General features: G+C 49.4%; 2 protein-coding genes across 7 annotated transcripts in view; one reads left to right on the forward strand and one right to left on the reverse strand.

The window, feature by feature from the left end:
- GABRB3 (gamma-aminobutyric acid type A receptor subunit beta3) overlaps positions 1-20119 on the reverse strand; it is a 1350469-nt gene that overhangs the window by 1313395 nt on the left and 16955 nt on the right. The window lies entirely within an intron of this gene.
- GABRA5 (gamma-aminobutyric acid type A receptor subunit alpha5) overlaps positions 1-20119 on the forward strand; it is an 857372-nt gene that overhangs the window by 426184 nt on the left and 411069 nt on the right. For 5 of the 6 annotated variants that reach the window (XM_069636596.1, XM_069636597.1, XM_069636593.1 and 2 more), the window contains one exon: positions 3987-4130. The exons of the other annotated variant lie outside the window; for it this stretch is intronic. In XM_069636596.1, the coding sequence (XP_069492697.1) occupies positions 3987-4130 (144 nt within the window). The remainder of the gene's footprint in view (positions 1-3986; positions 4131-20119) is intronic. 6 annotated transcript variants of the gene reach the window in all.

Below are 20119 nucleotides of genomic sequence, written 5' to 3' on the forward strand. Positions count from 1 at the left end.
ACCTGGAAAGGGTGAAACACGTGCCGGCACATGCTATTTGCACAGGCATTTGAATATCAAAAATAGAATTAGTTAACCAACATGTATTGAGTGGATCTACAGAATTTGTGTGGACATTTATAATGTACACAGGCTTATATTATGTAATGGTGTTGTGTTCTTTAATCTGTTGATCTGTACACAGCCTCAGATGAACTTAACTAAACCTCTATGCAGGGCATGTTTTGTTGTCTACATTTTATATAGTAGGAGATGTAATACTCTCTCACTTGGTATTTAATTATGATAAAAAAAACTCTATAAGAACTTAACAATATCTGTTTACACATGTCTAGTAACTGGAACAATGCAGTATTTGTCTAAGACTGGGACAGAACACACCTTCCTGAAATAACTCTTCTTTTCATTTCCTCTAGACATATATGTCAATTTCAGGCATCCGTTGCAGGCTCAGGTCCCACACAAATTCTTGGTCCAAAGGAGCAATACACACTCACGTTCAAACCACCTTTACCCCGCTTTTTCACTATTGCAGGTGTGCCATGAAGTATTTCAACTCATAATCAGGTGGTATTTCCTACATGCATTATTTCTAAGAATATACTGATGCGGTAAGTACCTCACTCCTCATAATGTGGTGGGTTGTGGAATTTGATGGGTTTATCTTTCGTTTCACAGGTAACACAAACAACTGCTTACAGCCCATTGCTACAAAGTTAGTTTTCTGAACAGATTGTCCATATTTTCTTAGAAGGATCTATCAAGCACTGATCGCCAACATTCAGTATCAGTTCCAACTTTCCTCCTGAATAAGCTATTATACAGTGAAAGTTGTATAGAGAACCTATAATGATAATGATGTGTTATTTATATAGCACCTTTATCCAAAGCGATTTACAGAGCACATATTTACATACAATATCACCCAACCGAAATTGGTATATAATAATGCATAATCAATTAATACTTGGCATCCTGCTATACCAGTATAAAATCCTGCAAATAATGTTCTTATATTATGCTAGTTGTGACATCACTTCTGATCTGTAATAAGAACATGCCATCACTGCTGCTCTGTAATCCGGGATTACTCTTAAATTGTGACATCACAACACCTGCTGCGAATTTCAGGCTGTTGGTCGCTGCCATCACTGTAAAGCAAGATACCCTCCCAGTAGACTTAAACCATCTAGGGCTGCACTGCACCCTGTAGGTTGCTTTCTTAGAAAGCAAGTTAATCTTGAATGATTTCCCCACTGCTTCTGCAAATTCAAACAGCGCCCATTGCTTCATTGTCATGTTCAGTATTATCGTAGGCAACACTTTGTTTTGCTTCTGAAAACATGTTTATTTTGTTTCCATGAGTTAGGGTGACCAGATTTCCAAAACGAAAAACCGGGACGATCAACAACATAAAGGAGGGACTAGCCCATCGCAGCCCACCAATTACACCCATCCCCCAACACGACCCCACAACACCACTTAATCATATTTTTCAGCAGTTCTCCTTTCTATAAAGTTTATATGATCTCATTTGTGCAGTTTTGTCTGTGAATCTTGGCATGTTAATTCAAAACAAGCGTTTGCTCTCATTGATATTACATGGCTTGCTGTACAACCATTTCCATGCCAGTCTCTGTGGCAGTCGGTAAGTGTTGTGACTTGTACCTGAAAGGTTGGGGGTTCGAGCCAATCCTCCCATTTCAAGTTCTGGAAGTGTTGTGAAAAATAATTACCATAGCCACCCAACCATGCAAACCCGGATGGGGGCGGAGGGTGATTTTTCCCGGACTGTCCCATGAAAACCGGGATGTCTGGTCACCCTACCATGAGTGATATTATCACCTGGCATGTATTGCTGTGTGAAGGGCGTGGGCCAAATGATCTCGTGACCTTTTTTTGGAAAAGTTGCTCATAACTGCATCTTTTCAAACAGCTTTGTAACTTGGGACAAAGGATTACTTTTTCCGCAATGTTTTCCAAAGCTGTTGTAATAAAGCGTTTTTACTGGTTGCTGGAAAGAGGAGCACATGAGATATTTCAATATTGTATTGATCAAGTCTGCCCTATATATGGGCCCATTTTTCTGAAGAAGAACAATGGTTTTGTGCCCATCTTATGGATCTTTGCAAAACAGAAATGCGGAATGCTTGCCCAGCAGACACATATTTCGGCCTCATCAGGGAATTAGTCCAAGACATGCATCTGATTAGCAAATCAGGTTAATCCCATTAAAAGACGCTTTGTAAATCAGGCTCATACTGTGCCAATTCTGCATTGCGAAAACATGCTCCTATTTATTGATTTATTATGTGGGTTTTGTGAACATATTCAGTATGTTGTATCACAACAGAAATGATACTTAATATTGTGTTGGTATAAAGAGAACAGTTTAAAATGTTTTTTTCTAGTAGATATGATGCATATTGTCGATCGCACATTAATCAACAGAATGCAATCAAACTTGCCCAAACATGGAAATGCAATCAGCATTGCTATAACATGCCAGAGAACTAGCACCACTTGCCAGATTATGTTTTAAAAATACCTAAGATTTGCTGACGCAATCCCGGGTGATGTCAATAATGGCAATATTATTCCCATCGGTTGCACGATGCTGCCAATAATATAATGAATACTCAATGTTCCCACCTTCCAGTTGTGCTGCCCTTCAATATGCCACTTTTTAACTGAATGTGTCTGACCTTCAGTTGTGTTGCTACCATGCCCATTTCCAATTGTCATTTTTTTTACATTGTCCCTTGATTTCCCAGTTTCCACAGTGCCATAACAGTTTCACAATGTCTGAGTTAAGCACATCGTCAAACCCGTTAGCTTCTTTCATAACATTACTCTGTACATTTTATCTATTCTCCAAAATGCCAATTTCAGCAGTGCCATGCTAATGTCTGATTCCATCAGTTAAGCACATTGTTATGCATTCCAGATATTACAATGGCCCCACAGAAATGACCATGCCCGCTTTCACGTTGCCACTGTTAGGGGCATTGTCAGCTCAGTTTTCTCTTTTTATCCAGAAAATGGCCATAGCTTCTTCACATTGCCCCTTAAAAACGGTCATGTCAGTTTCCAGAGTGCACGGAAAGAGTGTAACCACATGCAGTTGGTTTTGAAATGTCACCAAGGCCTGAGCATAACAGTTTCATATTCCATTTTTCATGTTATCTATTTCTATAGAGTGCAATATTAATTTTAAAAAGGCATCACACACTTACGGTTTATGAAGGTCAATGTGTCAAATTGTAAAAGGTGTGAAAAAATAATGCAACATTATGCAAAATAATGCAAATGCATTCAATAGAATAAAGAAAACAACAATACACATATGTGTTACCTAGTGGGTGGCAGATCTGTAGCAGGCTGCTTGTCTCAGAGTTTGTACCCAAGTAATTGCCAAATGCCATGCGGATGTCAATTAGCCCCACGACCCCATGACAGATAGGTCTTTTTGGTGACCCACATACATCCTGTATGGTGTGTTTTAGTAGTATACTAGTTAGTCATCTACCCTCCACATGCACGCACACACGCACAACACACACACTCACATACACAGTCCCCACACATGGGCAGCCAGGTGAATCTGCAGTGCACTGCAGGCCTGGAGTCCTCATTTGAGCGTGTTTAGTTCACACAATGAGAGCCTGTTAATGGTACATACGTAGGGCACATACTGGTTTGTGGCTTTGCCAGAATTACCTCCTGCAAACGAATGGGCAAGTAAAGTAAGAGTCCAGTGTCAGGCAGGGACTGCCTTTCACAGGATGCTTTAGCAGCTATGCCACCCAGTCCCAGGGCTGCTGCATACCAAAATCAAATCATAAATATGTTGTGCTGTTCTACTCACATTATTAATGGTACTGCATAGAGGTGTCATTTAACATTTTAAAATTCGAGAAGGCAATCCAGCAGACGCTGTTCAAACTGAATATTTGAACTTTTTTGCTCTATATTTACGTTTGCAGATGCCTATCCGAACTCTGAATTGATGTATGAATGGACAAATGAAACTCACAAATCAGTGGTTGTTGCAGAAGATGGTTCGAGACTAAACCAGTATCATTTGATTGGCCACAGTGTGGGAACAGAAAACATCAGCACGAGCACAGGTTTGAAGATGCACATGTTTGGTGGCTGTGTTTAAGTTGTACAGTTGTATTTATTCATTGGACCTGGGGAGAGATGCATTCTGAACACTGCCTTTTTATGATGATTGTGTTGGGTGGTTTTGAAACCTGCCTCGCAGAGCAGTGGTGGACCCTCAGGCAGGCATGTGACTTGGACCAGCGGAGCCAGGGCGGTCATGTTATATAGAGTGCATTCGTATTTTATTTATTTATAGAGCGCACCAGGCCAAAGGGCAACCGGGCGTAGGGGAGTGCCTGCTCTGGCTGAGCCTGCTGCTGGGGGGGGGGGGTATGTCAGCAGAGGATGGGAGGGTTCAACAGTAGAACAGGAGTTATTTATTATTACTATTAGGGTATTTATTGAGTGCAGCTCTAGCTTCGAGAAGCAACAGAGCACTTTACAGAGGTGTAAGACAATACAGATACACAACAGACGGCTTTACAGAGGTATACAAAAGTACAGAAGCTTAACGGAGCACTTTTCAGCGGTAACAACAGAACAGATATACAGCAGGGTAGGGTACAGAGGGTCACAGAGGAGGGGTACAACTGTACAGGGTGGAAGGGAGGAAAGGGGCAGACAGAGTCCAGCGAGTCAGGTGACGTGGGAGGCAACGTGATTGCCTAGGTGTTGACCTTGAAGCAGTATTTCTATTAGGTTCCAATAGATCTGAACTTCAAAACTGCAATGTTCAGCCAATGGATCTGTGTCACTGATCTCACCTGTGGCTGCTCCAGATATGGGAATTGACGAAGGAGTGTGCCCTTTTTGTCCCTTGAACAGCCCTCAAGGCACCAAACCGTTAAGTAGCTGCTCCCACATTTTTCCCGGCCATTTCAATGCCTATTGCTTCATGCCAATATTTGTCAGATTTTTAAAAACAAAACAAAAATGTTTCTTTGTCTTTTACTCTGCTGGATGCCAGCCGTTTGTAAATAGTTTCTTCAAGTTGTAGATAATAAGGGAAACACATCCACCAAAAAAAAAAGAACTTACTAGACTAGGAATTGCTCCTTCTTGGCAAAATTTAAACTCCTCATTCAGCAACGAAACACAAGTGTTGCTGTTGAAGCTGTATTTCTGTGAGGTTTTGAGAAAGCTGAACTTCAAAACTGCAATCACTGCATCACTGTGTCTGCATCATTGATTCCACCTGTGGCTGTTCATGATATGATAGGGGGAAAAGCAGAGTTTGCCTTTTTATCCCTTGAATGACCCCCGAGGCACCAAACCATTAAGTAGCTCCTCCCACACATTTCCCGCTCTTTTCAGTTTGACACACAGGAGTAACTCAGGCCTGGAACGGGCCCACTCATCTGCCATCAGCAGATGCACCAGCCTACCCAGGCACACACTCACTAAATGAAATTACTGTCACAAGCAGTCGGCACTGTGCGTGAAGGCAGAGCAGTAGGCAATCAAAGATAGCAAGACCAAATCACCATGCATTGGACATCCATCCTAATTTAATAGTATGTGCTTACCACCGGTGTCTTGCACATTGCCCTGCACTTAAGGAACATGCAGGTCTCTATAGTGCTGCTGTCTGACAGAATCCAGTCCTAATGTCAGTTACTGTGCTGTGCAGACCTGGGGGGTGGGGCTGTGATAAAAATGCCCTAACAGACTAATGTAATGGGATTGGGTTATGAATGATGTATGTACTTATGTGGCTACTATGTCATCTGTTTGGTTTTTGCATTTTGCAATGTATTGAGATGTTTATAACGTGGAAGCAGGTCGACATTGATGGTAACAGTATACATTAAAGACCCGAGCAAAGCGAAGTTGCCTTAACGCAGGCAGAGGTGCGCTTACCATCAAGACCCCCCCCACCATACTGTTTAATAACTCCATTATTGACAGAGAATGAAGGTAAATTCTATTTTTCTTTTTGTTTGTTCACAAAGACCTTTAACTCCCAGGTCTTCACATTTCTAGTCCTAGAGCATTGCAGAGAGACTCATGTGGGAGGGTTAATGTGGAGGTGACTGCGTGCAGCTCTCAGGCTGATGCCAACGCATGTTTGTCCCATTGAATATAGCATCTGTTCGGAGCAGCATAATTATCTTTGCACACTGCGTAGGGAGCTAATTGAAAGGGGTGATCTGCAAAATTAAAGCAAAAATATACAGGGTAATTCATAGATTTCAGCGCAGAGGCAGCGCACGCGAGCAGCACAGAGAGCTAGCATGCGCCAGCGTGCGCCAGCCGTGTGCGCTAAACAGCATTCTAGCGCACAGCGTATTCATGGAATATCAAAGCCATTTTGAGTGCTGGCACAGAGAACATCCCGCAGCGTCAGTTACGCCCCAGGAACGCCCCTTGCGCAAGGATAAGGCATTGAAATCCCCAATGCAGCGCAAAGGGCCGCGCTAACCCTGCCCCAGTTCACAGGGCCGGGACAGTGCATTTGGGGGGTGCGCGGGAAGTTTCACACGTGATAGGCGTTGGGCGAGCGGGGTATGTGTGTTCCGGGGGGTGTGCGTGGAGAATCACACGCGATAGGCCTTGGGGAGCGGGGTATGTGTATTCCGAGGGCGGGGAGAATCACACGCGATAGGCCTTGGGGAGCGGGGGAAGTGTATTCCAAGGGGTGCGCAGGGAGAATCACACGCGATAGGCGTTGGGGAGTGGGGTACGTGTATTCCGAGGGGTGCGCAGGGAGAATCACACGTGATAGGTCTTGGGGAGTGGGGTACATGTATTCCGAGGCGTGCGCAGGGAGAATCACACGCGATAGGCCTTGGGGAGCAGGGCACGTTTATTCGAAGGGGTGCGTGGGGAGAATCACACGTGATAGGCCTTGGGGAGCGGGGTACATGTATTCCGAGGGGTACGCGGGGAGAATCACACATGATAGGCCTTGGGGAGCGGGGTACGTGTAGTCCGAGGGTTGCGCGGGGAGAATCACACGTGATAGGCCTTGGGGAGCGGGCTACGTGTATTCCGAGAGGTGCGCGGGGAGAATCACACGCGATAGGCCTTGCGGAGCGGGGTACGTGTATTCCGGGTGGTGCGCGTGGAGAATCACACGCGATAGGTCTTGGGGAGTGGGGTATGTGTATTCCGAGGGGTGCGCAGGAAGAATCACACGCGATAGGCTTTGGAGAGCGGGGTACGTGTATTCCGAGGGGTGCGCGGGGAGAATCACACGCGATAGGCCTTGGGGAGCGGGGTACGTGTATTCTGAGGGGTGCGTGGGGAGAATCACACGCGATAGGCCTTGGGGAGCGGGGTACGTATATTCCGAGGGGTGCGCAGGGCGAATCACACGCGATAGGCCTTGGCGAGCGGGGCGGGGTACGTGTATTCCGAGGGGTGCATGGGGAGAATCACACGCGATAGGCCTTGGGGAGCGGGGTACGTATATTCCGAGGGGTGCGCAGGGAGAATCACATGCGATAGGACTTGGGGAGCGGGGTACGTGTATTCCGAGGAGTGAGCGGGAATAATCACACATGATAGGCCTTGGGGAGCAGGGTACGTGTATTCCGAGGGGTGCATGGGGAGAATCACACGCGATAGGCCTTGGGGAGCGGGGTACGTGTATTCCGAGGGGTGCACATGGAGAATCACATGCGATAGGCCTTGGGGAGCGGGGTACCTGTATTTCAGGGGTGCAGGGAGGTTTACACGCTTTTTCGCTGCCACGGGAGGGGTACGTGTACTCCTGGTGTGCCCCAATGTGAATTGGCAGTGTGTGTCCTCCCAGGTGTGCCCTCTCACCCCTCCCCAGGCCCTGCAGGCAGCCCACAATACAGGGGAATACCCTGCACCCCTGGCCATGCCCCGCAGGCAGCCCATCCACCCTGGCCATGCCCCCCAGCCACCCCACATCACCATTCACAAGTGAGCACCGACACATGTCCCCCTGCACCCCCACCCACCCAGCAGTGACAGGCACCTGACAGCAGGCCCGACTAATGTCCCCCCACCCACTCACCCACCCAGCAGTGACAGTCACCTGCCAGAAGGCCCTGACTCATGTCCCCCCACCCACTCACCCACCCGGTAGTGACAGTCACCTGCCAGCAAGCCCCGACTCATGTCCCCCTGTACCCCCACCCACCCAGCAGTGACAGGCACCAGCCAGCAGGCCCAGACTCATGTCCCCCTGCACCCCCACCCACCCAGCAGTGACAGGCACCTGCCAGCAGGCCCCAACTCATGTCCCCCCACCCACTCAACCACCCAGCAGTGACAGTCACCTGCCAGCAGGCCCCGACTCATGTCCCCCCACCCACTCACCCGCCCAGCAGTGACAGGCACCTGCCAGCAGGCCCCGACTCATGTCCCCTCAACACCTAATGACGATCCACAATCATGGGCCTTATGGCCACCCAAATCACACCCCACGCCACCCCAGTCCAAACACACAATCAGGTATGACATCCACCCCACAATGAAATCCCCATCACATGATACATCCCAAATCGCAAGTATGCACATCAACATATTTCCGTCACACCCACATAATGGGTGCATGTGATTGAGAAAACACACATTGTGACATGCATAAAACCAAAGAGAGAATACCACACATTGAAGTAGGAAATAAAAATGTATTAATCACAAAAGCAACGGAATTAAATGAAACACACAAAAATGGAACTAAATAATGAAAAGCTGCATGTCCAAAATATAAACCAAAAAATGCATGATAGCAAAATCCAAAGCAATCTAAAAGCACATGTCCAAAGTGTCAGTCCGGCAAAACAAATCCAAAGTGAAAAAACAATTAAAAAAACATTGATTCCATGGAAAAAAATAATAAGAAGCCAAATCCATTGTCAAATTATTTACAAAGTGCAAATCCAGGGTCCATGTGCCCAATCATTGAAATGAAACCTATAAAAAAAAACTACCTAATGAAGAACTATATACAAAAATGTGGGGCATTGTCCAAGCGCCCCAAAATAAATAAAAACAGAAAGGAAACCTACCACTAACTAACTATATAAAATGGCGGCGGGCAAGTCCTATGGCTCACTCTGTGATGTGCCGGGCCAGGGCATCATCGAACTCCATGTCAAAGTTCTGGAGGCGGGCCTCTGCCCTGGCCCGAGGTCTCGCAGGGATGCAGTCATGGCCTGTTCCAACTCCCTGCGAGTTGCCTCGTGGCACTCAGCCCGCCTCAACGCCCGGCGCATGGAGAACTCTGCCCTGACCATGGTGAGCCACGCCTCTTCTGCCCGCCGTCGCTCCACATCTATCTGCTGGCCCAACCGCCACTACACGGAAGACACTTATATTCCAGGGTCCTCCTGCCCTCCGGCCGATGCCTGCCCCTCTGATGTTGATGGCCCCGAGCAACCATCGCTCCCACCTTGAGCCTGCTGCGGCTGTCCATGTGCCCTGGCCGATGATGCCGGCACATCCTCCATCTGCTGGTCTCCAGTTGGTGGGGTGTCCACCCCTGCTGGACCTCTGACTCCTGACTGTGGCAGGTATGGGAGATCCACCAAGCTGGCTGCATTAGTCGGGGCCAGATCCACAGGGGGCCCTGGTGGAATCTGGGCCGGAAGACGGCAGGGAGAATGACTGGCACATAGTCTCCACAGAGGAGGAGAGGGCCGCCAGAGTGCTTGGCACATGTAGGAACTATCCGACCAGGGCCCCTCCCAACTGTGCCACGTTGCCACGCAGCTCTTCATGATGGCGTGGGTGGTCCCCCCAGGAAGCATGCACGTCATCACGAATGACACACGTGCGCAACACAACACCAATCAGGACGGAACCCATTCGGTCAGGGGTCTCCTCGTCCGCAGGTAGTGGAGTGCCCGATGACGTGGGCCTCCCCCCTACCTGTGGACGGGCCTGGGACGGGGCATCCCTGCTGGTGCATGGTGGTGCAGTCACAGGGTCAGGGACAGTGACATGCACAGGCCCCTCCATGGCGACCTGTGCTACCTCCTGCCCCTGGACTGCACCACTTGCACCAGTGGTACTACCCCACCAGGCCCCATATGCTGCTCAGTAGCGGCCTCCAGTCCCCTCGCTCCCAGATGATGGCAATTCCTGGGAGGGTGGCTGGGCCTTGCGTCGCCGCCCGGTGGAGGCATCCCCACCGCTTTGCTCCACAGCACCGTCTCCGCCCTCTTCTTCACTCGACGCTGCGTAGAGGGAGACATAGAACACAAGCATCATGGTACTGTACAATAGTCCCCTAGACAGGAAGCAATAACACATGAGTGGCACTGTCAAACGTCACTTCCATCCTGTCCCTCCACAACACATGGGCCAATGCAGGCAACACACATGCAGAAACAGGCACGGTGCATGCAATCCACATCAGCATCCATGTACAAGGGCCTCTATTGACAGAAATGTTGTCTTCAAACTCACATGCATCATGGCTCATACTGATCCCATGCACACACATCACCGGAGGGTCATGCATCAGGGCTTGTACACCACAGACACAGTGGATACAAGGATGACTAGACTGCATAAGTGAATCAACACATCGTCACAGAAATGTGCCATGCATCCATGGTGTTTCAAAGTCACACACATGCTTCTCAGACACACAAACATGTACAACATACATGTACATGAGAGCAGCACTCATCTCTCACACCCCATCCATGTCCAAGAACAGAGACAGGCATGCATTCATGTGTGCATTCCGCATGCTGCTCCCCATGTTGCACTGGAACACATGCACCATCCATGAGGTTCACGCATGACTGGTCTCACATGCATTACCATGATGTCCCTGCACACACACATCCATACATGGCCTATATCACACATACAGCCAAGTAGCTGACTACCAGCACACGTCAACATGCCCTGTTTCACACAGCAATGCGTGGCCACTTACCGCTCAACTCCAGGCGGGTCTTCCTCTGAAGGATCTGGACGTGGAGTGCTGGATTTATGCGTTCCAGGACCCTCATCTGGATTTTGCTCAGGCTGACCCAGCACCCCTCTGCCTTCAAGAGGCACCGGGACTCTCTGAGGGTCCTGGCCCTGAAGTACTCCCAGCGCTTCCGGACATGCTTGATGTTGCGGGTTGCCACCCCCTCCGCGTTGATGGCAACCACTAAGTCCTCCCAGATCCTCTCCTGTCCTTCCTTGTTGGCACATGATGGTGTGAAGAGGGCATCATAATGCCCCAGGACTTGCTCCACCAGGGTACCAGCTGGAGCTGGTAGCCCTCTGCCTCTCTGGCTGGGGGTCGCAGGTGGTCTCTGATGGTGTTTGCCCCGACATGGCGACCCCTTAGGCAGGTGTGGGTAGGCAACTGGGTCCTGGGGCTGGGATGTGGAGCGATGGTATCCCAGTCGGGATTCTTCTGTTCCAGCAGGGGTGGAAACAGCAACTGGACCCCTGCAGATGGCTGATGTGCAGGCACCAAATAGCAGGGCACGTGGGCAGCAGGCATGCAGGCAGCAGAAGATGGCAGGTGGGAGCATGCTCGGGGTTCTGGGGGGCAGGAAAATGGCCTTTTGGGCAGGAGCGTGGTCTTCCGTGTGTTGTCGCGTGGCCAGCTTGATACGGAGTGATTTGGCACATGAAAAAACTGCACGTTAGCGTGCAATTCGAGGAAAGGCCCTTAGCGCGTATGCGCGTCTGTGACATTACGTGCAAGGGCGTTGCCCCCAACACGGGTGCATGTTGATTGTACACGTGCAATAACTGCATGTCCGGTAGTCACTGCGTGCAATTGGAGGAAAGGGCCTTAGCACGTACGCGCGTAAGTGATGTTGCACGTGTGGGCTGGCTCAAAAGGCACACGTATGATGCCATTTTCTCGTACGTGCTTTTTGTGGAGAGCGAGCGGGTGATTCTTGTACGTCTTGTCGGTTCACACGTGATTACTTCACAACGGTTCCAGTTCATACTCCCTGTTTACGCAGACATCGTTCAATTCTTTTTTTTGCGGGGGTGTTGCCAACGCGCACACGCGTGTCTTTTTCACATTCTTTTTCCAGGCAGACAGTGAGTCGCTCATGTATTTTCCAACTGTGGTTGCCCCCGTGTGTGGCGTACCCCTTCAGAGGTCTTTATAGGCTGCGTGTATCACACGTACGCTTATTTTTGTGTTTCTGGGTGCCACAGCGTAGTGCGGGTTCATTTTTCCATGCACGTGGTCTACCAGGGGTTGCGTGCACGTTTAATATTGTTTTTGTTGTGTGCCTGTGCGTTGCGTGACCCGTCATCTTCCCCCAGGGGTCACAGACAGCCTTGCTAGAGCACTAGGGTACGAATTCCATCTAGTACCTACCCCTTTCATCCCAATTGCCCAGGACAATTGTTTACTGCAACTCCCATACGCACAACAACATCAGTGCCATGGTTGGGAGGCGACCAAGCAGTAAGGGAGGCAAAGGTGGCCGAGCTCAAAGAGGTGGGCGCGGTAGGGGACGTGGCCAGGATGTGCAGGGTGGCCCAAGAGGCCAGTGTGTGGAGGACTAATCGGGGCCACCTATGCCCACCCCCAATGGTTGGGGGAAATGTAGCTGACACCATCCCAGCTCAGCCCTTGTTAAACCGGCCCATATTGTCAACTGAACCGGCACAGGATGACTCCCAGGCTGACTTCCGTATCACCATGTCTAAGCCACGTGTGGCGATGAAAGTTGCTGTCACCAGGCCACACGGATCTGGGGCAGCAATGTCATCTGCTGCCCCAAGTAGCCAAGGTGAGGAGGCTGCAGGGGCAGCTGCAGCTCAATCCACCCCAACTCTGAGTCCTCCAGCTGGGACAGTGTCGGTCCAAGTCCATCACACTGAGGTTGGTCCTGCCAACATCACCCTGCAGCCAATGCCTGCAGTGAAACCTTTGGTCATTGTGCCTTTGGAAACTTCCAGTGCCCAGTCCACCTGCGCTTCTGCCCCTACCAACCAGACTGGTGTAAGCCACTCAGGATCCGCACTACCTTTCAAGATGAAGAAGGGTGCTCTTGCACTACAGGCTGGGACCCCAGACACGGCTACACACTCCGGCACGTCAAGGAAGCCTAGTTTCAAAGACGCCGAGCTAGATGCACTTGTGGCCTATGTGTTGGCACATAGCCGCAAAAAGGTGGTGACTGCAGGGTGCAAGACTACACCTGCTCAACGTAGGGCCCACTGGCAGACCATCGTGACCCGCATTAGTTCCCTTGGATTCGTGAAGCGCACAGCTGATGATTGCTATAAGCGGTGGAATGACCTGAAACACAGAGCAAAGAACAAGCTGGCTTCCAATCATGCCTCTACTCTGGTGACTGGCGGTGGGTCTCCACCAGGGGACGACCAACTCACTGAACATGAGTCTGTCGCTGGAGGCTTCATCACAGAGGACCAGATCTGAGGCGTGGGAGACCTACCAGATCTTGAAGCATTGTCCGGTGAGTGCCCATGCATGTGTGTGCAATCCATGTGTATGTTGCTTGGGTGATGTGTTCCGATTGAGTGCCAGGTGAGGCTGTGTAGTCAGGACTAATATGGGTCACCCATGTGGTCCCTCCAAACCATTCCCCGGCCTTGGGTTTGGGTATGACAGTATCCCTTCTGACTACAGTTGCCAATTTGCACCAGATTACTGCAGTTGCCCTTCAACTGTCTTCTTGCAACAACATTGTTCAAAATGCTTTCCTGTTCATTCAGCCTGATTGTTTCAATCCTTGCCATTTTTAGCACACATTTTTTTGCCATACTGCCATAAATGTAACATACTTCGGTCATAGATTACACCCCACAATGGCCCACATTTATTACCTTGTTATGGGAATGATTTAACCATTCAGGCTGATTGAGTAATGGCCTGCACACAATCATTTTTGCGCCCTGTTTGAATGTTGGACATGACTGTTGTCTTCTGTCATGTTGAAGTGACCAACCATTGATGTATCCATCTGCCTGCCATCACTGCATCAGTGAACACTGGATTTGTTGCAGCGTGTGGCACATGCGTGTTTTGTCACACTATTTTGCATGTTTTATCTCATGATGTACATCTCACATGGATGGGTGACAGTACTTATTTCCTACCATATGGCTGTACTTGTCAAATGTACCATGGCTATGCTACGTGCCATCTGTGTGCTGGAATGTGTCATGTATGTGTATTGGGCATGCCACTCACAGGCTAATAAGTGATGCCAGTGCTATCCAGCATACAGCACATGTGTTGCTTTTCCATCTTGGAGTCCTCAGTGTCCGCTTTTTGCCTCCCCTTCCAACTCATTGACAGTGCATGCATGCCAGGGTTATTGTCATGTGGGACATGTGTAATTTATGTACTAGATCTCTGCCTCGTCAGGCCTATGTGTGTGCTATGGTGCTCATGCCTGTTTCCATTTGTTATCTTTCATGTTTTTGCAGGTGATGAGGCACTTGATGCTGTTGAGGAGGAGGAGATGGTGCAGACCCAGGAGGAATCACGGCCACAACCGGGCACCACTGAAGGACGTGGGGCGGTGGTGGGTGAAAACCCATTTGCCTACAGACCATGTTGTCCACGGGTGTCTCTGGGTACACCTCCGCAGACCTCTATGAATCAGGTGCTGAATCGGACATTGAGACATATGTGCCGTCACAGGTGAGTGTTTTTGGCAGGGATGCTGTTCTGTCCAACCCACCTGCACCGGGGGTAGACCCCTCTATGGGGATTTCAGTGTTGGAAAGTCTGCCTTTGAAGGTTACGGATGCAGGGTCACACTCCACAATATTTGCTCCTGTTCCTGGGCCAGCAGATCATAGGAGGAATGCAGTCCTGCAGCCTCAGGCAGTGCCAGCATAGCAAGGTGCAGATCGCCTTACTCCAAACAGGTGTGGTGCCTGCCAACGCGGTGGCCGTGCCCCACCAGGCAATACTGCGTGGGAGTACTCCATGTACAGTATAGCAGCACAACATGGGGCATTGTATGATATTATGACTCAGGAAATGGATAGGGTGACCACTTCCATCCTCCCCCCTGAAAGGCAGATGGAGCTCTAGCAGCAGGCAACAGACTCCATTTGCCACTCACACAGGGAGGACATGTTGGCGTCCAACAGGGACTGATGGGCTGGACTGGAGACTCTGCGCACAGCCATATCTGTAGAGTCACAGGCCCACAGGGCAGCCCTCAGGTTAGAACACAGCTCCCTCAGAGATACTCTGGGTGAACTTGAGGTGTCCCGGAGTACAAGGGCAGAACAGCAGCTGGAGCAGCTGACACGTACACTTTCAGCTGAGCTCCAGGCAACCCGTCAGGAGATCCGGGCATCACGCGAGGCCATGCAGGCAGAAATGCGTGCTACCCATGAGGTGCTGCATGGGTATCTCTGTACCATTATCCTCCAGAACCAAACCTTCCACACCTGCATGCTTATTGCCATGGAGGACCATACAAGGGCTTTGCATGGTCTGCCTCCCACATCACGGCTACCTCCGGATGTAGCAGCAGAGGGTGATGACAGCGACGACAGTTCTCCCACTATAGCGTAGCCGTGCAGGCCATGAGCCCATGGAGGTTTTTTTTTCTCTCAACATCCATGCACCCTGTGGTGCACCCTGTACCTCATCCCTCCTGTGTGGCCTCCCCCCGGTCCACACATGGCCAGTTTTTGTTTTTTGTTTGTTTTCTTAGAATGTGTTGCTTTGTGTGGCTCCCGTAGGCATCCACTGTGTATTCCAGCTGGGCACATGCAGGCTTATCCTGTCTTTGGGTTAGATGCTTGGGTTCCTGACACACACACACCTGCTTCCCCTTTCCTTGGGCTTGCAAAGGGTGTGACAAAGTGACAGTAATTTACACAGTGACATTCGGCTCCCATGAGTTGTGTGGCCAGTCTGTAGTCAAAACTGTGTGTACATCCCTTGTGGGGATTGTTGTTCGATTCTCCACTGCATGGTGGATTGATATTTGCTTGTGCAACCATGTCTTTATCCTTATATATATGTAGCTTTTTCAAGTCTTAACAAGCCCATCTCCACTGCAGATGCAGTTCATGTTGTATGCAGTACATTGACACATTTGCCTGACAGCAACACTCTGTAGTTGGAAGAGGTTGATGTGCTGCCTTAGTCAGGTTGTTACACTTGCAGTACTTTAATTTTTTGCTGTCATATATCGCCACTGTTCCATCCTGTACTGATGTTTTTTGTTGCTGATATGTATTTGTTCATGTGTGCTGTTTCTAATTGATTTCTGAGAGTATATTTTCTGTGCCCTGTTTGCATTAGGGACAGTGCACTTTGTGACACTTGTGTCATGTGTTATGCATTCATTTGGTTGCCTTCACATTGCATGCCATGGTGTGTTGGGTAGCTGAGATGGGGAGAGGTTGGGTGACATGGCACTATTTTGATGTGGTATTTTGCAATGGGGTAGTCATTCATGCTGCATGAATGTGTGTCTTTTTGTGACACAGCATTGGGTGTCTTTAAGTAGGTAGGGATGCACACAATGTAACACTTCCAGGTGACCAATCTCAGGCTGGTATGGTTGTGACAGTTGACTGTCCCTTTTGTCATCATCATTGATTGTCAGCTGGTATGTGCCAGGGCAGTGTGCAGGGGTGGGATTTTAGGTGAAATAATTTGCCACCAGTTGGGTACGGGCTGCCTCACCACGTGCCCTTTCACCTCCCATGCGCAGCGGCCGTGCATGTGGTTGGGGATATGGGGTCGCCACCATGTCCACCGGCACGTCCCGGCGGGTTGCAACGTTGTGCAGGACACATGCTGCCACTATGATCCTGCACACTACTGGGGGCGCATATAGCAGCTGCCCACCAGAGCGCTCAAGGGAGCGAAAGCGTGACTTGACTACTCTGAATGTGCGCTCCACTATGCCCCGGGTTGCAATATGGGCTGTGTTGTATCTTACCTCGGTTAGTGTGGTGGGGTTCCGAATTGGCGTAATCATGTAGGTGCTCAGAGGGTAGGCCCTGTCCCCTGGGGAGGTGATGATGGCTATAATTAGTGGGGTTTTCACATTACTCAGTATCTGACATGCATGCATGTGCAGAGGCATTTATACTCACCAATCAGCCATGTGTCGCCATGCCGCCCAGCTTCCAGGTCCCGGTTTAGGGGTGACATTCTGAAAATGAAACTATCATGGCTTGACCCTGGATAGTTGGCATATACTGAAGTGATGATTGCCTTGGCATCACATGCGACTGCATGTTGATTGAATGCCAGTGCTTGCGGTTTCGATATATGTGCTCAGTGGCCCTGGGAGGACTTAGAGCCACGTGGGTGCAATCAATGGCACCTAGCACTTTGGGGAAGTGTGCCACCCCGTAAAGGTCCTGGACCACGGCCTGCCTTTCTGCAGGTGTTCTGGGCATGTATATATACCTGCCGACTGAGGGGTGTGCAGTCATGATGGCCAACACCTGGTGTAGGCAGCGTGACTGCGTGGCCTGTGACACACCCCCCACTATGGCACTTGTCCACTGAAATGAACCAGTAGCCAAGAAGTGCAGTATATTGATCACCTTTTCCAAGGGGCTCAGTGCTTGCGAGCACAAGGTGGGTGATGTAATGTCATCCCCCCACTCACTCACCAGGTCGAGGATTATGTGTGGTGGAAACCTGTACATCCCATACACCTGGTCATCAGGCATCCCAAAAAGGCTGGTCCTGGCTAAAAAAATGCGGGGCCTGGCTATCCTCCTCCTCCTGCGGTGTCCCACGACCACTTCTGCGAGGAACGGTATATTCATCGTAGCGTCTGAGCTTGTTTGTTGTTTGCGTGCACTTTTATGCTGCACGGGCCCCTTACGCCTGCTTCCTGCTGGTGTACGTGTTTCCAGATTAGCGCGTCTTTTTTGGCGGACGCCTTTTCCCTGTTCGATTCCATGAATATGTGTTGTTGGCGCATGTGTGGGCGTTGCGAGCATTTACCTCCTGTACTTCCCCCGTAATGCCAACATTTTCACGCCTTGTTCCCCATTCTGCGTGTTACACCCCGTGTTCCGCCCACTTTCGTTATTTGTGCGCTGCGCTATGTGCGCTTTCCCTGTGCGCGTAGCACACGCCGTTTAATGACGTGTGTGCTCGCGTGCGCCACCCACGATTTTAGCACACATCCCAGGATTTACACGCGTACTGAATTCCATGAACCGATGTGCGCGGCTTTGGCATGCGTGCACTGCGATTTTCACGCTTGCGCTACGATTATCACGCTTGCGCTCCCCTTTTCGGTGCACATTTATTCCATGAATTGGCCCGATAATATTTAATTGGTTGCCTAACTTGAACTAAGTTGAAATGCTGTACCAAGGGATGATGACTATTTTGGAGGGTCACAAGACACAGGCATATACGCTGGTATACGTTTCAGATAGTGAATTTGTTTCTAGAGCATTACATAACTAAGCAACATGACCCGAGCGGGGGCGTCGGGTGGGAGTGTCATTACTGGGCTGTGTAAATCCGTGGGGCAGCATTTACAAGCCTGAGCGAAGGAAGGGCTTTAACGTAAACCCTGGGGCATTACAGGCTCCGTAATCCCTCTCACTTGCTTGGGTAATATTGCTATTAGTACCCCAGCACGTTGTACCAGGGTAATAATAGTGTTTAAGTTGTGAAATTGTATCTTCGCCATTTCGCAACTTATAAAAAGAAACTGACTGCCATGGATCGAGGAGAAGGGAATTAAACATAGTCCATTCTCCCTTTTCAGCGCAGCAAGTTGCCTGTCAGGGGCGCAGGCGAGGGAGAAGGAAGCAAAAATTAACTTGGGTAGGGATGGGGAGGCAAAATAATTAGAGGAAGATGTGGGGATGAGGAAATGGGGACGCAGGGATGACTTACCTTATGCCCAGCGGGGAAGAAGGCAGCCTCCCTCTGGTAGGAGGCTCAGAGTGTGGGCATTGTTGTGTGGTAAAGCTCCCATTCTGAGCCTCCTCGTTGGCTGGGAAGGCTAAGCCACGCCCCTGCCGGGTACCAATTACTGTTAAAATGCTATTGAATTTGAATGAGAGGCTCATCTTTCTTAAAAGTAGGCAAAGCTAAATAAGTTGTGTGCTTGAGCATGACTGTTTGCTGCTGCACCCTCTTTGCAATGAACATTCTGTAATGCCCTCAATGTGCCAGTGGTTATGTTACAATTCTGATCCAAATTAACCTGAAATGTATTTGACATGATGGATGGTAATTTAGACGGTCACAACGAGGCACACAACTCAAAATCATGTGTTTTGGTCAAATGTGTGGTCTCGGTGGAACAATCCTCCTGTAGTTAGGGGTCCCTATGCTTCCTCCTATTCCTCCTATTCTGGGATCTTGAGCTTTGGGAAGCCTCTTTTTACCTTGGAAGAAGTAAGTGATTTTACCCAGTTGAAGGTTTCTCTCCTTCGGTGGGAGTATGTAAGTTGTGAGGGACATTACGTGCTCCCCTGTAACCTGTATATCACACCCAGCAGCACACAATGCATCCATTTAACCCATGTTCCACTCACCATAGGTCTGTAAGTGGTCAGCAAGTGGTCGTCAGAGGAGCTGCAGAAAGAGACAGGGAGTGACACAAGGCTTAGGGGGACACTGTGCACAGTGGAGTGTACAGTGATATAGATAAACCACACAAGAGAGTTTTTTTTTACCCCTCATACCACTCTGAAGGTATGGGTAACAAGGTATGGGTAATTCACTCCCACCCTCCACATGTGAAATTATCATATGCCTTGGTGACCTTTGTCCACCATTCTTTCTCACATGTTTCGAAAAGGTTGCACTGTTTATGCTTCAAAGGCTGTGGACTCTTACTTGACATTGAGGTAGAAGGCAGTGGAGCGAGTGTAGGGCATGGCTTTCTTCATTGGCAAACATCAGGACAAGTGACAACAGCCACCCACCAGTTTTACTCAGCTCAGCCCCAACTGACACACTACACAGAAGGCTTTTTCAAAGCACCCACACATCACAGTCCAACATTCTCTGAGCGGACAGGCTCTCATCATTCACCAACATTGTATCTCCCATTCACAGTAGCCAACAGAGCATGCAGATAGGATAACCCGCACATCTCTACTACTG

Source organism: Ambystoma mexicanum, chromosome 7p, assembly GCF_040938575.1.
Source record: "Ambystoma mexicanum isolate Mex_15411 chromosome 7p, UKY_AmexF1_1, whole genome shotgun sequence".
Taxonomy (NCBI): domain Eukaryota; kingdom Metazoa; phylum Chordata; class Amphibia; order Caudata; family Ambystomatidae; genus Ambystoma; species Ambystoma mexicanum.